The 18,676-nt window shown below is 52.6% G+C and overlaps 1 protein-coding gene across 1 annotated transcript in view; it reads left to right on the forward strand.

Moving 5' to 3' along the window:
• smarcd3a (SWI/SNF related BAF chromatin remodeling complex subunit D3a) overlaps window positions 1-18,676 on the forward strand; it is a 30,663-nt gene that overhangs the window by 9,298 nt on the left and 2,689 nt on the right. The window contains exons 3-6 of the mRNA XM_080193558.1: window positions 254-351; window positions 10,285-10,420; window positions 14,171-14,293; window positions 18,477-18,578. Of these exons, the coding sequence (XP_080049684.1) occupies window positions 254-351; window positions 10,285-10,420; window positions 14,171-14,293; window positions 18,477-18,578 (459 nt within the window). The remainder of the gene's footprint in view (window positions 1-253; window positions 352-10,284; window positions 10,421-14,170; window positions 14,294-18,476; window positions 18,579-18,676) is intronic.

The following is an 18,676-nucleotide window of genomic DNA, read 5'->3' on the forward strand; positions in this document are numbered from 1 at the left end:
ATAATAGTTGAAGATATTTCAGTCTTGCGTGACAGCTGAAATCTCTGTAAGATTAAGAGTATCTTTACGAGATAGCTTTAATATCATCCCAGCAAAATCATCTTTATTCACATTTCTAGTGGATTTTCACAGTGACTTCATTGCAGTGTTAATAAAGCCTTACTTGTGACACTACTAAATAATGAATAAACTCTGTGTCTGGTTTTTGCTGTTTTTCTCATTTCTGATCCTGAAGATTTTGTTGATCTTGTAGATATTTGACTGCCCGCGGTTAAAGTTTTCCGAGATCCCTCAGCGTCTAACTACCCTGCTGCTGCCGCCAGACCCCATCATCATCAACCACCTCATCAGGTAAGGACCGTGAGCCAGCGATGTGGACCCTCCCACACATGTTCCCCATTGCCGACCGCACGCACACCCCCCCTTTCACACCCAGCCAGAGCGGAGTGAGTTACAGTAACATTGGCTTCTGGTACTGATCTCCTCACATTTAACAGGAGCTTCATTCATTCCATGATTTACCAGGATGCTGCCTGGTTTGGAGGGTAGGTCTTCTGAGGAAAGGATGAGGGAGCTGGGGATTTTCTCTTTAGAGCAGAGGAGGATGAGAGGTGACTGAATGGAGGTTTATAAGATGATGAGGGGGATAGATAGAGTGGATGTTCAGAGACTATTTCCTCGGGTGGATGTAGCCGTTACTGGGGGGCATAACTTTAAGGTTCATGGTGGGAGATATAGGAGGGATGTCCGAGGAAGATTCTTTACTCAGAGAGTGGTTGGGGTGTGGAATGCACTGCCTGCTGTGATAGTGGAGTCGGACACTTTAGGAACTTTCAAGCGGTTATTGGATAGGCACATGGAGCACACCAGAATGATAGGGAGTGGGATAGCTTGATCTTGGGTTTAGACATAGCTCGGCACAACATTGAGGGCCTGTACTGTGCTGTACTGTTCTATGTTCTACGTCTGGCAATAATATTGTCACTATTGTACCTACCAAGTAAAGCAGCGTGTTGAGCTGATAAATCTTTTATCTCTTTGTCCTGACCTGGATCGGTGAGTGGGCAGGAGACAGCGAGTGGAAAATAAGGGGTTCTTTTTCAGGTTGGCGACCTGTAACCAGTGAGTTCCACAGGGATCAGCATCTGTTTACAACATCTATTAATGACTTGGAGGAAGAAAGTGAATGTACTGTAGGCAAAATTGCAGAAGACACAAAGATAGATGGAAAAGGAAGATGTGAGAGGGATATGAACAGCTTACAAAAGGATACTGAACAGTTAAGGTTTTTTTATTCATTCACAGGATGTGGGTGTCGCTGGCTGGGTCAGTATTTGTTACCCATCCCTAATTGCCTTGAACTGATTGCTGAGGGTGCTTCAGACTCACCCTCATTGCTCTGGCCCTGGAGTAACATGTAGGCCAGACCGGGTAAGGATGGCAGATTTCCTTCCCTGAAGGACATTAGTGAACCTGATGGGTTTTTCTAACAATCAGCAATGGTTTCAGGGCCATCTGTGGACCTGTGATTCCAGATTTTTTTAATTGAATTCAAATTTCACCATCTGCTGGGGTGGGATTTAAACCCAGATCCCCAGAACATTACCCTGGATTACTCGCCCAGTGACAATACGGCACTGCGGAACCGCCTGGTAAGAGGGAAAAAGATCGGCATAATGTGGAGTTGTTCATTTTGGAAGGAAAAACAAAAATAACAGATAATTTGATTTGATTTATTATTGTCACCTGTATTAACATAGAGTGAAAAGCATTGTTTCTTGCGCTCTATACAGACAAAGCATACTGTTCATAGAGAAGGAAAGGAGAGAGTACAGAATGTAGTGTTACAGTCATAGCGAGGGTGTAGAGAAAGATCAACTTAATGCAAGATAGGTCCATTCAAAAGTCTGACAGCAGCAGGGAAGAAGCTGTTCTTGAGTAGGTCGGTACGTGACCTCAGACTTTTGTATCCTTTTCCCAATGGAAAAAGGTGGAAGAGAGAATGTCCGGGGTACGTGGGGTCCTTAATTATCCCAGCTGCTTTTCCCGAGGCAGTGGGAAGTGTAGACAGAGTCAATGGATGGGAGGCTGGTTTGCGTGATGGATTGGGCTACAGTCACAACCCTTTGTCATTTTTTGTGATCTTGGGTAGAATAGAAGCCATATCGATCTGTGAAAGAATGCTTCCTATGGGGCATCTGTAAAAGTTGGTGAGAGTCGTAGTGGACGTGCCAAATTTCCTTAGTCTCCTGAGAAAGTAGAGGCGTTGGTGGGGCTTTCTTAACTATAGTGTTGGCAAGGGGGGAACCAGGACAGGTTGTTGGTGATCTGGACACCTAGACACATGAAGATTGGAGTATAACAATAGGGAAGTCTTGCTGTACAAGGCTGTATAAAATACTGGTGAGACCACATCTGCAGCACTGTGAGCAGTTTTGGTTCCCTTATTTAAGACAGGGTATTATTTGATTTGAGGCAGTTCAGAGAAGGTTCACTGCGATGATCCCTGGTACGGAGGGATTGTCTTATGAGGAAAGGTTAAACAGGCTGGAGCTCATTGAGCGAGAGGGGATCTCATTAAAACAGATCGGATTCTTAAGGGGTTTGACAGGTGGGTTTAAAGGGAATATTGGGGGGGATTCTTCATGCAGAGAGTGGTGGGAGTGTGGAACGAGCTGCCGGATGAAGTGGTAAATGTGGGGTCACTTTTAACATTTAAGAAAAACTTGGACGGGTTCATGGATGAGAGGGGTGTGGAGGGATATGGTTCAAGTGCAGGTCAGTGGGACTAGGCAGGAAAATGGTTCAGCACAGACAAGAAGGGCCAAAAGGCCTGTTTCTGAGCTGTAATTTTCTATGGTTTCTCTGATAAATGCTGAGAGGATGTTTCCCCTCATGGGAGAGTCTAGGATCAGAGAGAACAATCCCAGAATAAAGGGACACCAATTTAACACTGAGACGAGGAGAGATTTCTTCTCTCAGAGGGTTGTGAGTCTTTGGAACTCCTTGTTGCTGGGAGGATGGGGGCAGAGGGCTTGGGAATATTTAAGGCTGAGATAGAGAGGTTTTTGATCAGGAAGGGAATCGAGGATTACGGGGAAAGGACAGGAAAATGGATGTGAGGGATGCCGGATCAGCCATGTCCCTATCGAATGGTAGAACAGGCTCGAAGGGCCAAATGGCCTCCTCCTGCTCCTATTTCCTGTTTCGAAGGTATCTTTTTCTCAAAGTCTCCAATGATGTGCAAGGATGTTTTGGCCCTGGAGGGAGTGCAGAGGAGGTTTACTAGGCTGATGCCGGAGTTGAGGGGATTGAGCTATGAGGAGAGGCTGAATAAACTAGGCTTGTACTCGTTAGAGTTTAGAAGAATGAGGGGAGATCTCATTGAGACGTATAAGATGATGAATGGGATGGATAGGATAGAGGTGGAGAGACTCTTCCCGCTCAAAAAAGACAGTAGGACTAGGGGGCACAGCCTCAAGATAAAGGGGAGGCGGTTTAGAACGGAGTTGAGGAGGAACTTCTTCACTCAAAGGGTGGTGAATCTCTGGAATTCTCTGCCCGTTGAAGTGGTGGAGGCTGCCTCACTAAATATTTTTAAGAAGCGGGTTGATGGGTTCTTGATAAGAGAGGGGATTAAGGGTTATGGGGAGAGGGCGGGAAAGTGGAACTGAGCCACAACAGATCAGCCATGATCTTATTGAATGGCGGGGCAGGCTCGAAGGGCTAGATGGCCTACTCCTGCTCCTATTTCTTATGTTCTTATGTTCTTATGTGATTGGTCTGAGCTTGGAGTGGATTTCTGATCCATGGATAAAAACTGAAGTGTAAATTCAGCTTTAAAATCCACAGAATCCCTACAGTGCAGGAGAAGGCCATTCCGCCCATCGAATCTGTAGCTACTCTCTAACAGCACTCTCTACCAAGGCCCACTCTCCCACCTATCCCCATAACCTTGTGTCTTTACCATGGTCCAATCCACCTAACCTGCACATCTTTGGAGTGTGGGAGGAAACCGGAGCACCCGGAGGAAACCCACGCAGACACGGGGAGAATGTACAAATCCTACACAGACAGTGACCCAAGCCGGGAATGGAACTTGGTGCAGTCCGTTCATGGACGTACAATCCATTGCACACATGTGCACTTCATGGCACGGTGACACAGTGGGTTAGCACTGCTGTCTCACAGTGCCAGGGACCCGGGCTCGATTCCCGGGGGGCACGGTGACACAGTGGGTTAGCACTGCTGTCTCACAGTGCCAGGGACCCAGGATCGATTCCCAGGGGCACGGTGACACAGTGGGTTAGCACTGCTGTCTCACAGCGCCAGGGACCCGGGTTCGATTCCTGGGGGGCACGGTGACACAGTGGGTTAGCACTGCTGTCTCACAGCGCCAGGGTTCCGGGTTCGATTCCCGGGGGGCACGGTGACACAGTGGGTTAATGCTGCTGCCTCACAGCGCCAGGGACCCGGGTTCGATTCCCAGGGGCACGGTGACACAGTGGGTTAGCACTGCTGTCTCACAGCGCCAGGGTTCCGGGTTCGATTCCCGGGGGGCACGGTGACACAGTGGGTTAATGCTGCTGCCTCACAGCGCCAGGGACCCGGGTTCGATTCCCGGGGGGCACGGTGACACAGTGGGTTAATGCTGCTGCCTCACAGCGCCAGGGACCCGGGTTCGATTCCCGGGGGGCACGGTGACACAGTGGGTTAGCACTGCTGCCTCACAGCGCCAGGGTTCCGGGTTCGATTCCCGGGGGGCACGGTGACACAGTGGGTTAGCACTGCTGCCTCACAGCGCCAGGGACCCGGGCTCGATTCCCGGGGGCACGGTGACACAGTGGGTTAGCACTGCTGTCTCACAGCGCCAGGGACCCGGGTTCGATTCCCGGGGGCACGGTGACACAGTGGGTTAACACTGCTGCCTCACAGCGCCAGGGACCCGGGTTCGATTCCTGGGGGGCACGGTGACACAGTGGGTTAGCACTGCTGCCTCACAGCGCCAGGGTTCCGGGTTCGATTCCCGGCAGCACGGTGGCACAGTGGGTTAGTGCTGCTGTCTCACAGCGCCAGGGACCCGGGTTCGATTCCCGGGGGCACGGTGACACAGTGGGTTAACACTGCTGCCTCACAGCGCCAGGGACCCGGGTTCGATTCCCGGGGGCACGGTGACACAGTGGGTTAACACTGCTGCCTCACAGCGCCAGGGACCCGGGTTCGATTCCCGGGGGCACGGTGACACAGTGGGTTAATGCTGCTGTCTCACAGCACCAGGGACCCGGGTTCGATTCCCGGGGCACGGTGACACAGTGGGTTAGCACTGCTGCCTCACAGCGCCAGGGTTCCGGGTTCGATTCCCGGGGGGCACAGTGACACAGTGGGTTAGCACTGCTGTCTCACAGCGCCAGGGTTCCGGGTTCGATTCCCGGGGGGCACGGTGACACAGTGGGTTAGCACTGCTGTCTCACAGCGCCAGGGACCCGGGTTCGATTCCCGGGGGCACGGTGACACAGTGGGTTAGCACTGCTGCCTCACAGCGCCAGGGTTCCGGGTTCGTTTCCCGGGGCACGGTGACACAGTGGGTTAGCACTGTTGCCTCACAGTGCCAGGGTTCCAGGTTCAATTCCAACCTCAGGTCACTGTCTGTGTGCAGTTTGCACATTCTCCCCATGTCTGCATGGGTTTCCTTTGGGTGCTCCAGTTTCCTCCCATGGTACAAAGATGTGCGGGTTAGGTTGATTGGCTGGGCTAACTTGACCCTTGTGTCAGGGGGATTAGCGGGGAAATATGTGGGGTTATGGGGGTAGGGTCTGGGTGGGATTGTGGTCAATGTAGACACTTTCTCTTATCCCCAGAGCTGAAATGGTTGCTATGAGAGGACACAGGTTTAAGATGCTGGGGAGTAGGTACAGAGGAGATGTCAGGGATAGGTTTTTCACTCAGAGGGTGGTGGGTGAGTGGAATCGGCTGCCGTCGGTGGTGGTGGAGGCAAATCCGATAAAGAGATTTCTGGATGAGTACATGGGACTTAATGGGATTGAGGGTTATAGGTCAACCTAGTAGGTGGGGATATGATGAGTGCAACTTGTGGGCTGAAGGGCCTGTTTGTGCTGTAGTTTTTCTATGTTCTATGATGGGTCGAATGGCCTCTTTCTGCACTGTAGGGATTCAGTGGCAAGGACGGACCCTCCATGGTTCAGGGTATGATCTCCATGGTCCTCCTGGTACCAGTGACACTGATCCCCAGGGGCACCCCTAATAATGGAGGAGCCTACATCAGGAGAGCGAGCCTGTCCATACAACACTGCCTTGATATCACCCTATTTACTGGGCGTTTGTGAGCTGCGGAGGTTCAAGATGGGGCTGTTTTGTTTGAAGTCTGAGGGATTTCCCGCCCTTGCTGTTTTTAGCAGCTCCCGCGATAACGGAGCCCGAGTTCAGCGTCGAAAACAACGGCTGCTTAGATCGAGAGGCTCCAATTCAGGGTCACAAAAACATCAAATTCTGTCCTTGGCTGGCCCTTAACGCTGATCCTTTCATCCCAATCCTTTCAAATAAATTCATTCACTTCCCTCCCGGAGAGAGACCACAACTCAGGTTTTTCCAATGGAGTTTTCAAATGGCAGTTTCCCTACCCTGAGTTATTTAGAAGTTTCTTGGGGCTTGCTGCATCCTGGATTTTGAAAGGTTTAGCTCACCCCTTGCTGGGGTTCCTCACTCTGGGGCTTGAAACAAATCCATTGCTATTTCCTGCTTCCGGTAAGGAAATTTAAATTTCTGCCTTCAGCTTCCATGCCTTTCTTTGCAGAGATTCCCTTGTGATTTTCCTCTGTGTGTCTGTTCCATGAGTTTCTTCCCAGCTCAGAATGCTGCACCAGTTTTTTCTTTGTTCTTGCATGAATTTAGTCTTTCTGAAAGATTAAAGGTTTTTCCGTTTGCTGCCAGTATATCGCGGGGTGTTGGATACCTTCCAGTGGGTTATATTGAAGACTTTGCAGTGTTAACTCTACGCATGAATTACCTACAAGAACTAATTACAGTTAGAGGTTGAGTTGGTAACTGTCTCCGTGCTTGCTCACGCACACAGCTCTGTCCAATGGGTCACGTGTCCTATTGCATCATAGAGTGGGCGGTGCTGTACTCTGTCCCACTTTAACCCTTCAGGGGCCAAACCTGTGCACCTCGGTGTGTGTGGAAACTGTTAAAGTCAAAACAGGAACCACAGAGCAGCCTCTCACAGAGTCAGTCCACCAAAGTGAATGAAATCACAGTGAGAGTCACAGTCTTAAAGGGCCCAGCACAGCGTTTAAACAAGAGCAGAGATTGGGTACAGTCCCATTTGCTGCCTCTAGATGGGGCCACACGCACTGATTCCCAGCAGCTCAGCAGCGCCATCCACAGATTCTCCACAGCACTGCGGCTGGACATGAGCTGCAAGGGAGCTGACATTGAGACACACACACACACACACACACACACAGACTGTACAGGAGCTGACACTGAGACACACACACACACACACACACACACACACACACACACACAGACCGTACAGGAGCTGACACTGAGACACACAGACAGACTGTACAGGAGCTGACACTGACACACACAGACAGACTGTACAGGAGCTGACACTGAGAGACACAGACAGACTGTACAGGAGCTGACACTGAGACACACAGACAGACTGTACAGGAGCTGACACTGACACACACAGACAGACTGTACAGGAGCTGACACTGAGACACACAGACAGACTGTACAGGAGCTGACACTGAGACACACAGACAGACTGTACAGGAGCTGACACTGACACACACAGACAGACTGTACAGGAGCTGACACTGACACACACAGACTGTACAGGAGCTGACACTGACACACACACATGGACTGTACAGGAGCTGACACACACACACACACACATGGACCATACACGGGCTGACACTGAGACACACACACACACGGACTGTACAGGAGCTGACACTGAGACACACACACACGGACTGTACAGGAGCTGACACTGAGACACACACGGACCGTACAGGAGCTGACACTGAGACACACACACGGACCGTACAGGAACTGACACTGAGACACACACGGATGGACTGTACAGGAGCTGACACTGAGACACACACGGACCGTACAGGAGCTGACACTGAGACACACACGGACCGTACAGGAGCTGACACTGAGACACACACACACGGACTGTACAGGAGCTGACACTGAGACACACACACACACACGGACTGTACAGGAACTGACACTGAGACACACACGGATGGACTGTACAGGAGCTGACACTGAGACACACACGGACCGTACAGGAGCTGACACTGAGACACACACACACACGGACCGTACAGGAGCTGACACTGAGACACACACACACGGACCGTACAGGAGCTGACACTGAGACACACACACACGGACCGTACAGGAACTGACACTGAGACACACACGGATGGACTGTACAGGAGCTGACACTGAGACACACACGGACCGTACAGGAGCTGACACTGAGACACACACGGACCGTACAGGAGCTGACACTGAGACACACACGGACCGTACAGGAGCTGACACTGAGACACACACACACGGACCGTACAGGAGCTGACACTGAGACACACACACACGGACCGTACAGGAGCTGACACTGAGACACACACACACGGACTGTACAGGAGCTGACACTGAGACACACACACACGGACTGTACAGGAGCTGACACTGAGACACACACACACGGACCGTACAGGAACTGACACTGAGACACACACGGATGGACTGTACAGGAGCTGACACTGAGACACACACGGACTGTACAGGAGCTGACACTGAGACACACACGGACTGTACAGGAGCTGACACTGAGACACACACACACGGACTGTACAGGAGCTGACACTGAGACACACACGGACTGTACAGGAGCTGACACTGAGACACACACGGACCGTACAGGAGCTGACACTGAGACACACACGGACCGTACAGGAGCTGACACTGAGACACACACGGACTGTACAGGAGCTGACACTGAGACACACACGGACCGTACAGGAGCTGACACTGAGACACACACACGGACCGTACAGGAACTGACACTGAGACACACACACACGGACTGTACAGGAGCTGACACTGAGACACACACGGATGGACTGTACAGGAGCTGACACTGAGACACACACGGACCGTACAGGAGCTGACACTGAGACACACACGGACCGTACAGGAGCTGACACTGAGACACACACGGACTGTACAGGAGCTGACACTGAGACACACACACACGGACCGTACAGAAGCTGACACTGAGACACACACACGGACTGTACACGGGCTGACACTGAGACACACACACGGACCGTACAGGAGCTGACACTGAGACACACACGGACCGTACAGGAGCTGACACTGAGACACACACGGACCGTACAGGAGCTGACACTGAGACACACACGGACCGTACAGGAGCTGACACTGAGACACACACGGACCGTACAGGAGCTGACACTGAGACACACACGGACCGTACAGGAGCTGACACTGAGACACACACACACGGACCGTACAGGAGCTGACACTGAGACACACACACGGACCGTACAGGAGCTGACACTGAGACACACACACGGACTGTACAGGAGCTGACACTGAGACACACACACGGACTGTACAGGAGCTGACACTGAGACACACACGGACCGTACAGGAGCTGACACTGAGACACACACACACGGACTGTACAGGAGCTGACACTGAGACACACACACACGGACCGTACAGGAACTGACACTGAGACACACACGGATGGACTGTACAGGAGCTGACACTGAGACACACACACACACGGACCGTACAGGAGCTGACACTGAGACACACACGGACCGTACAGGAGCTGACACTGAGACACACACACACGGACTGTACAGGAGCTGACACTGAGACACACACACACGGACTGTACAGGAGCTGACACTGAGACACACACACGGACCGTACAGGAGTTGACACTGAGACACACACGGACTGTACAGGAGCTGACACTGAGACACACACGGACCGTACAGGAGCTGACACTGAGACACACACGGACTGTACAGGAGCTGACACTGAGACACACACGGACTGTACAGGAGCTGACACTGAGACACACACGGACCGTACAGGAGCTGACACTGAGACACACACACAGACTGTACAGGAGCTGACACGGTTGTGATCCGGACTGAATGTTTCCTGCTTCCTGGTGTTTTCTCTTCCCAGTGTGGATCCGAATGATCAGAAGAAGACGGCCTGTTACGATATCGACGTAGAAGTTGACGATCCCCTGAAAGGGCAAATGAGCAGCTTCCTCCTGTCAACAGCCAATCAGCAGGAGATTGCTGCACTGGATAACAAGGTAACAACACGCATAACGCACACAACACGCTCCAGCACGCATAACGCACACAACACGCTCCAACACGCATAACGCACACAACACGCTCCACGCATAACGCACACAACACGCTCCAGCACGCATAACGCACACAACACGCTCCAGCACGCATAACGCAGACAACACGCTCCAACACGCATAACGCAGACAACACGCTCCAACACGCGTAACACACACAACACGCTCCAACACGCGTAACGCAGACAACACGCGTAGCGCGCACAACACGCTCCAACACGCGTAGCGCGCACAACACGCTCCAACACGCGTAGCGCGCACAACACGCTCCAACACGCGTAGCGCGCACAACACGCTCCAACACGCGTAGCGCGCACAACACGCTCCAACACGCGTAGCGCGCACAACACGCTCCAACACGCGTAGCGCGCACAACACGCTCCAACACGCGTAGCGCGCACAACACGCTCCAACACGCGTAGCGCGCACAACACGCTCCAACACGCGTAGCGCGCACAACACGCTCCAACACGCGTAGCGCGCACAACACGCTCCAACACGCGTAGCGCGCACAACACGCTCCAACACGCGTAGCGCGCACAACACGCTCCAACACGCGTAGCGCGCACAACACGCTCCAACACGCGTAGCGCGCACAACACGCTCCAACACGCGTAGCGCGCACAACACGCTCCAACACGCGTAGCGCGCACAACACGCTCCAACACGCGTAGCGCGCACAACACGCTCCAACACGCGTAGCGCGCACAACACGCTCCAACACGCGTAGCGCGCACAACACGCTCCAACACGCGTAGCGCGCACAACACGCTCCAACACGCGTAGCGCGCACAACACGCTCCAACACGCGTAGCGCGCACAACACGCTCCAACACGCGTAGCGCGCACAACACGCTCCAACACGCGTAGCGCGCACAACACGCTCCAACACGCGTAGCGCGCACAACACGCTCCAACACGCGTAGCGCGCACAACACGCTCCAACACGCGTAGCGCGCACAACACGCTCCAACACGCGTAGCGCGCACAACACGCTCCAACACGCGTAGCGCGCACAACACGCTCCAACACGCGTAGCGCGCACAACACGCTCCAACACGCGTAGCGCGCACAACACGCTCCAACACGCGTAGCGCGCACAACACGCTCCAACACGCGTAGCGCGCACAACACGCTCCAACACGCGTAGCGCGCACAACACGCTCCAACACGCGTAGCGCGCACAACACGCTCCAACACGCGTAGCGCGCACAACACGCTCCAACACGCGTAGCGCGCACAACACGCTCCAACACGATTCCAACATGATTCCAACACAGTGGTTAGCACGGCTGCCTCACAGCGTCAGGGACCTGAGTTCGATTCCCAGCTCGGGTCACTGTCTGTGTGGAGTTTGTATGTCCTCCCCGTGTCTGCATGGGTTTCCTCCGGGTGCTCTGGTTTCCCCCCACACTTTAACAGTGTGCGGGTTAGGTGGATTGACCATGTTAAATTCTCCCTCATTGTAGATTGGGGGGATTACTGGGGTAAATGTGTGGGGTAACGATGATAGAGCCGGGGTAAGGTGCTCTGTCGGGGAGTCAGTGCAGACTCGATAGACCAGTGGCCCCTTTTTGCTGCTTTTTTATTCTATAAACATGCTCCAACACGTAGGACACGCTCCAACAGACAACACGCAGCAATTTCAAAAGGAAATTGGATGGAAGCTTCAGGGAAATAAATGTTAACTACCCAGACAGAGCAGCAGCACTGACCCTGACACCAAGAAGCTCGACACCATCCAGGAAAAAGCACCAGATCCACAAACACCCACTCCCTCCAACACACCTGGCAGCCGAGTGTCCCATCTACAAGGTACACGGCAGGAACTCACTGAGGTTCCTTAGGCAGCACCTTCCAAACCCACCACCATTATCGTCTAGAAAGACAGGGACAGCGGATACCTGGGAACGCCACCAGCTAGAGATTCCCCTCCCAGTCACTCACCACCCTGACTTGGAAATATATCACCGTTCCTTCACAGCTGCTGGGTCAAAGGCCCGGTACTCCCTGTCTAACAGCACTGTGGGTGTACCTACACCTCGGGCTGCAGCAGGTTCCATAGAACCATAGAAAATTACAGCTCAGAAACCGGCCTTTTAGAACATAGAACATTACAGCGCAGAACAGGCCCTTCGGCCCACGATGTTGCACCGACCAGTTACAAAACAATGACCCACTAACCTAAACCAAACCCTTTCCATCCATAAACCTATCCACGGATCTCTTAAACGCCCCCAAACTAGGCGCATTTACAACTGCAGCAGGCAGGGCATTCCAATCCCTCACCACCCTCTGGGTAAAGAACCTACCCCTGACATCCGTCCTATAACTACCCCCCCTTAATTTAAAGCTATGCATGTTTTGGCCCTTCTTGTTTGTGCCAAACCACTTTTTTGCCCAGTCCCACTGACCTGCACTTGGACCATATCCCTCCACACCCCTCTCATCCATGAACCTGCCCAAGTTTTTCTTAAATGTTAAAAGTGACCCTGCATTTACCACTTTATCCAGCAGCTCATTCCACACTCCCACCACTCTCTGTGTGAAGAATCCCCCCCTAATATTCCCTTTAAACTTTTCTCCTTTCACCCTGAACCCATGCCCTCTGGTTTTATTCTCCCCTAGCCTCAGTGGAAAAAGCCTGCTTGCATTCACTCTATCTATACCCAACAAAATCTTATACACCTCTATCAAATCTCCCCTCATTCTTCTATGCTCCAGGGAATAAAGTCCTAACCTATTCAATCTCTCTGTAACTCAGCTTCTCAAGTCCCGGTGACATCCTTGTGAACCTTCTCTGCACTCTTTCAACCTTATTTACATCCTTCCTGTAATTAGGTGACCAAAACTGTACACAATACTCTAAATTCAGCCTCACCAATGCCTTATACAACCTCACCATAACACTCCAACTTCCAGACCTTCTCAAAGGGCAACTTGGGAATGGCAACAAATGGTGATCCGGCAACACCCACATTCCATAACGGAATAAAAAAGGGAGGGGCCGGGGATAGGAGAGGGAGGCTGGGGGGGGCACAGGGGAGGGCTGGGGTATTGGAACGGGGGGGGCACAGGGGAGGGCTGGGGTATTGGAACGGGGGGTACAGGGGAGGGCTGGGGTATTGGAATGGGGGGTATAGGGGAGGGCTGGGGTATTGGAACGGGGGGTACAGGGGAGGGCTGGGGTATTGGAACGGGAGGTACAGGGGAGGGCTGGGGTATTGGAACGGGGGGTACAGGGGAGGGCTGGGGTATTGGGGGGTGGGGGATCGGGGGAGGGCTGGGGTATCGAGGGGTGGGGGATCGGGGAGGGCTGGGGTATTGGAACGGGGGGTACAGGGGAAGGCTGGGGTATTGGAACGGGGGGTACAGGGGAAGGCTGGGGTATTGGGGGGTGGGGGATCGGGGGAAGGCTGGGGTATCGGGGGGTGGGGGATCAGGGGGTGGGGTATTGGGGAGGGTGAGAGCGCCTGATGAGCTGGAATGATATGAGGAGTTGGTTAAGAGCGAGAGCAGATTGAAGGAATGCACAGTGACATTGAGGGGATGGGTTTAGAATCTGAGCAGAGATTATCGGGGGGGGAGATGATTTGACTCGAAGCTGATCACAGGATGATTGAAGGGGGGAATCACCCATTCGAGACTGACTGAGCCGCTCCGTGTGACTCTGACCCTTCGTCTCTCCCCCAGATCCACGAAACCATCGAGTCCATCAACCAGCTAAAGATCCAGAGAGATTTTATGCTGAGTTTCTCAAAGGATCCGAAGGGATATATCCAGGACTGGCTGAGATCCCAGAGCCGCGACCTCAAGGTAGGAAGTTTCACCTTGAATTTACTTTCTATCAGGGCAAGGAGGGAGGGTTGAGTTCAGGCATTCCCTAATCCTCCTCGGAGCCAGCGCTGGGGAATCACGGATACTCACATCCTGCTCCAATGGGGAATCACGGATACTCACATCCTGCTCCCCTGGGGAATCACGGATACTCACATCCTGCTCCAATGGGGAATCACGGATACTCACATCCTGCTCCAATGGGGAATCACGGATACTCACATCCTGTTCCAATGGGGAATCACGGATACTCACATCCTGCTCCGCTGGGGAATCACGGATACTCACATCCTGCTCCAATGGGGAATCACGGATACTCACATCCTGCTCCAATGGGGAATCACGGATACTCACATCCTGTTCCAATGGGGAATCACGGATACTCACATCCTGCTCCCCTGGGGAATCACGGATACTCACATCCTGCTCCGCTGGGGAATCACGGATACTCACATCCTGCTCCCCTGGGGAATCACGGATACTCACATCCTGCTCCCCTGGGGAATCACGGATACTCACATCCTGCTCCCCTGGGGAATCACGGATACTCACATCCTGCTCCCCTGGGGAATCACGGATACTCACATCCTGCTCCCCTGGGGAATCACGGACACTCACATCCTGCTCCCCTGGGGAATCACGGACACTCACATCCTGTTCCAATGGGGAATCACGGATACTCACATCCTGCTCCGCTGGGGAATCACGGATACTCACATCCTGCTCCCCTGGGGAATCACGGATACTCACATCCTGCTCCACTGGGGAATCACGGATACTCACATCCTGCTCCAATGGGGAATCACGGATACTCACATCCTGCTCCAATGGGGAATCACGGATACTCACATCCTGTTCCAATGGGGAATCACGGACACTCACATCCTGTTCCAATGGGGAATCACGGATACTCACATCCTGCTCCCCTGGGGAATCACGGATACTCACATCCTGCTCCCCTGGGGAATCACGGATACTCACATCCTGCTCCGCTGGAGATAAACCCCGTCAGCTTAACCTGATTGGTGGGAAAGGTTATTAGAACAATAATTTGGAGCAAGTCACTGAGAGAAAGGTGAAATTATTCAGGAAAATCAGCCAGGATTAGTGAGGGGCAAATCGTGTTGGGGTTTTATTGGTTGCTGAGGGTCAGAGTCATGATGTTACACATTGACCCACACAGTAGGCTGTCAGCAGAGTGGAAGGCCACGGAGTGTGAGTGAGCAGCAGGGTGGATACAGGGCGGGGGCGCGGATACAGGGCGGGGGCGCGGATACAGGGCGGGGGCGCGGATACAGGGCGGGGGCGCGGATACAGGGCGGGGGCGCGGATACAGGGCGGGGGCGCGGATACAGGGCGGGGGCGCGGATACAGGGCGGGGGCGCGGATACAGGGCGGGGGCGCGGATACAGGGTGCCCCCGCTCTGTATCTGTGCCCCCACCCTATATCCGCATCCCCCCGCCGTGTATCCGTGGGTGACAGGAAGCAGAGCGCGGGAGCGAACTGGGTGACGATATACAGTGGGGTTAACTGATTTAGCTGATTTTTATTCATGACCCAGATTTGGATTTACAAAGCTCAGTTTTAGCAATGACACAAAACGTGGAAATATTGTCAACTGTGAGAATTTTAAAAGGACAGAGACAAGTTGTGGGAGTGTTGATAAGTTGATAAAGGAGGGTAGGAGAAACTATGAAGCTGGGCTAGCGCTTAATATAAAAAAGGATAGCAAGAGTTTTTATAAATATATAAAAAGGAAGAGGCTGGCTAGGGTGAACGTTGGACCCTTAGAGGATGAGACGGGGGACTCAGTGGTAGGGGATGGGGATATGGCTCAGGTATTGAATAACTTTTTTGTTTCTGTCTTCACGGAGGAGGACGTGAATAATTTGCCAGGTGTTAGAGATGGAAAGGTGGTCGGACTGGAGGGTCTTAATGACATTACTGTTACTAGAGAGGCGGTGCTCGACAGACTGGAGGGGCTGATTGTGGACAAGTCCCCAGGACCGGATGGAATGCATCCGAGGGTTCTGAAAGAAATGGCGGAGGTGATAGTGGATGCCTTGGTGGTTATTTTCCAAACCTCGCTGGATTCCGGGGAAGTGCCGGAAGATTGGAAAACGGCTAATGTTACGTCGTCATTTAAGAAGGGTGCCAGGCAAAAGGCGGGGAATTATAGGCTGGTTAGTTTAACGTCTGTTGTAGGTAAAATGTTAGAATCCGTCGTCAAGGAGGAAATAGAGAGGCATCTTGAGGGGAATTGCTGGATAGAGCAGACGCAGCACGGTTTCGTTAAGGGGAAGTCATGTCTGACAATTTTACTGGAGTTCTATGAGGATGTGTCTAGGGCGGTGGATAGAGGAGAGCCGGTGGATGTGGTCTTTCTTGATTTTCAGAAGGCGTTTGACAAGGTACCTCACAAGAGGTTATTACAGAAGGTAAGGGGGCATGGAGTTGGGGGTAGGGTGTTAGCGTGGATAGAGGATTGGTTGTCAAATAGGAGGCAGAGAGTGGGGGTTAATGGGTGCTATTCAGATTGGTGGATGGTGACTAGTGGAGTGCCCCAGGGGTCGGTGCTGGGGCCTCAGCTATTTACCATTTATATAGATGATCTGGAGGAGGGAACCGAGTGTATGGTGTCGAAATGTGCTGATGACACCAAGATTGGGGGAAAGGCAAATTGCGCGGAGGGTGTGGAGAGTCTGCAGAAGGATCTAGATAGGCTGGGCGAATGGGCCAGGAACTGGCAAATGGAATTTAATGTTGGCAAGTGTGAGGTGGTCCACTTTGGTAGGAAGAATGGTAGGAAGGACTATTACTTACGGGGCGAAAAACTGCAGCAGGCGACGGTGCAGAGGGACCTCGGGGTCCTTGTGCATGAGTCGCAAAAACCCAGCCTGCAGGTGCAGCAGGTGGTCAGGAAGGCGAATGGGATGCTGGCCTTCATAGCGAGGGGGATTGAATATAAAAGTAGGGAGGTCTTGCTGCAGCTGTATAGGGCATTGGTGAGGCCGCAGCTGGAGTACTGTGTGCAGTTTTGGGCGCCGTACTTACGCAAGGATATTTTGGCCTTGGAGGGAGTGCAGAGGAGGTTTACTAGGCTGATACCGGAGTTGAGGGGGTTGAGCTATGAGGAGAGGCTGAATAAACTAGGCTTGTACTCGTTAGAGTTTAGAAGAATGAGGGGAGATCTCATTGAGACATATAAGATGATTAATGGGATGGATAGGATAGAGGTGGAGAGACTCTTCCCGCTCAGAAAGGACAGTAGGACTAGGGGGCACAGCCTCAAGATAAAAGGGGGTCGGTTTAGAACGGAGTTGAGGAGGAACTTCTTCACTCAAAGGGTGGTGACTCTCTGGAATTCTCTGCCCGTTGAAGTGGTGGAGGCTGCCTCGCTAAATATTTTTAAGACGCGGGTTGATGGGTTTTTGATAAGAGAGGGGATTAAGGGTTATGGGGAGAAAGCGGGAAAGTGGAACTGAGCAGCGACAGATCAGCCATGATCTTATTGAATGGCGGGGCAGGCTCGAAGGGCTAGATGGCCTACTCCTGCTCCTATTTCTTATGTTCTTATGAGTGGGCAGATAGGGTGGGGAAGTGTGAGGTGATGCCTTCCTCCCCATCCCCCCCTCCCTTCCTCCCCATCCCCCCCTCCCTTCCTCCCCATCCCCCCCTCCCTTCCTCCCCATCCCCCCCTCCCTTCCCCCCATCCCCATCCCCCCCTCCCTTCCCCCCATATCCCTCAATCCCTTTAGTGCCAGGAGCTGAGGGGAGGAGATGGCCCAGTGCTATTGTTGTTAATCTAGAAACTCGGCTAATGTTCTGGGGATCCGGGTTCGAATCCCGCTCGGGTAGATGGTGGAATTTAAATTCAATATAAAAAAAAATCTGGAATTAAGAAACCACTGATGACCCTGAAACCATTATCGATTGTTAGAAAAGCCCATCTGGTGCCCTCGTCCTTTAGGGAAGGAAATCTGCTGTCCTTACCCGGCCTGGCCGAGATGTGACTCCAGTCACAGTGATGTGATTGACTCTCGACTGCCCTCTAGTGGATAATGAACGTGTGTAGTGATAGCAGAGCTGGATTGAGGGGCTGAATGGCCTATTCCTGTTTGGAGAAGTTTTGTTTTTGGAATGAACGGTTTGTTTTGTCAGATAATGACGGATGTGGTTGGGAACCCGGAGGATGAACGTCGAGCTGATTTTTACCAGCAGCCGTGGTCACAGGAAGCTGTCAGTCGCTATTTCTACTGTAAGGTAAATATCATAGAACATAGAACACTACAGCACAAACAGGCCCTTCGGCCCACGAGTTGCACCGATCACATCAACACCTACCAATCTATAGACCTATC

This window comes from Carcharhinus amblyrhynchos, chromosome 8 (genome assembly GCF_965287045.1).
Source record: "Carcharhinus amblyrhynchos chromosome 8, sCarAmb.v2.hapA, whole genome shotgun sequence".
Lineage (NCBI taxonomy): Eukaryota > Metazoa > Chordata > Chondrichthyes > Carcharhiniformes > Carcharhinidae > Carcharhinus > Carcharhinus amblyrhynchos.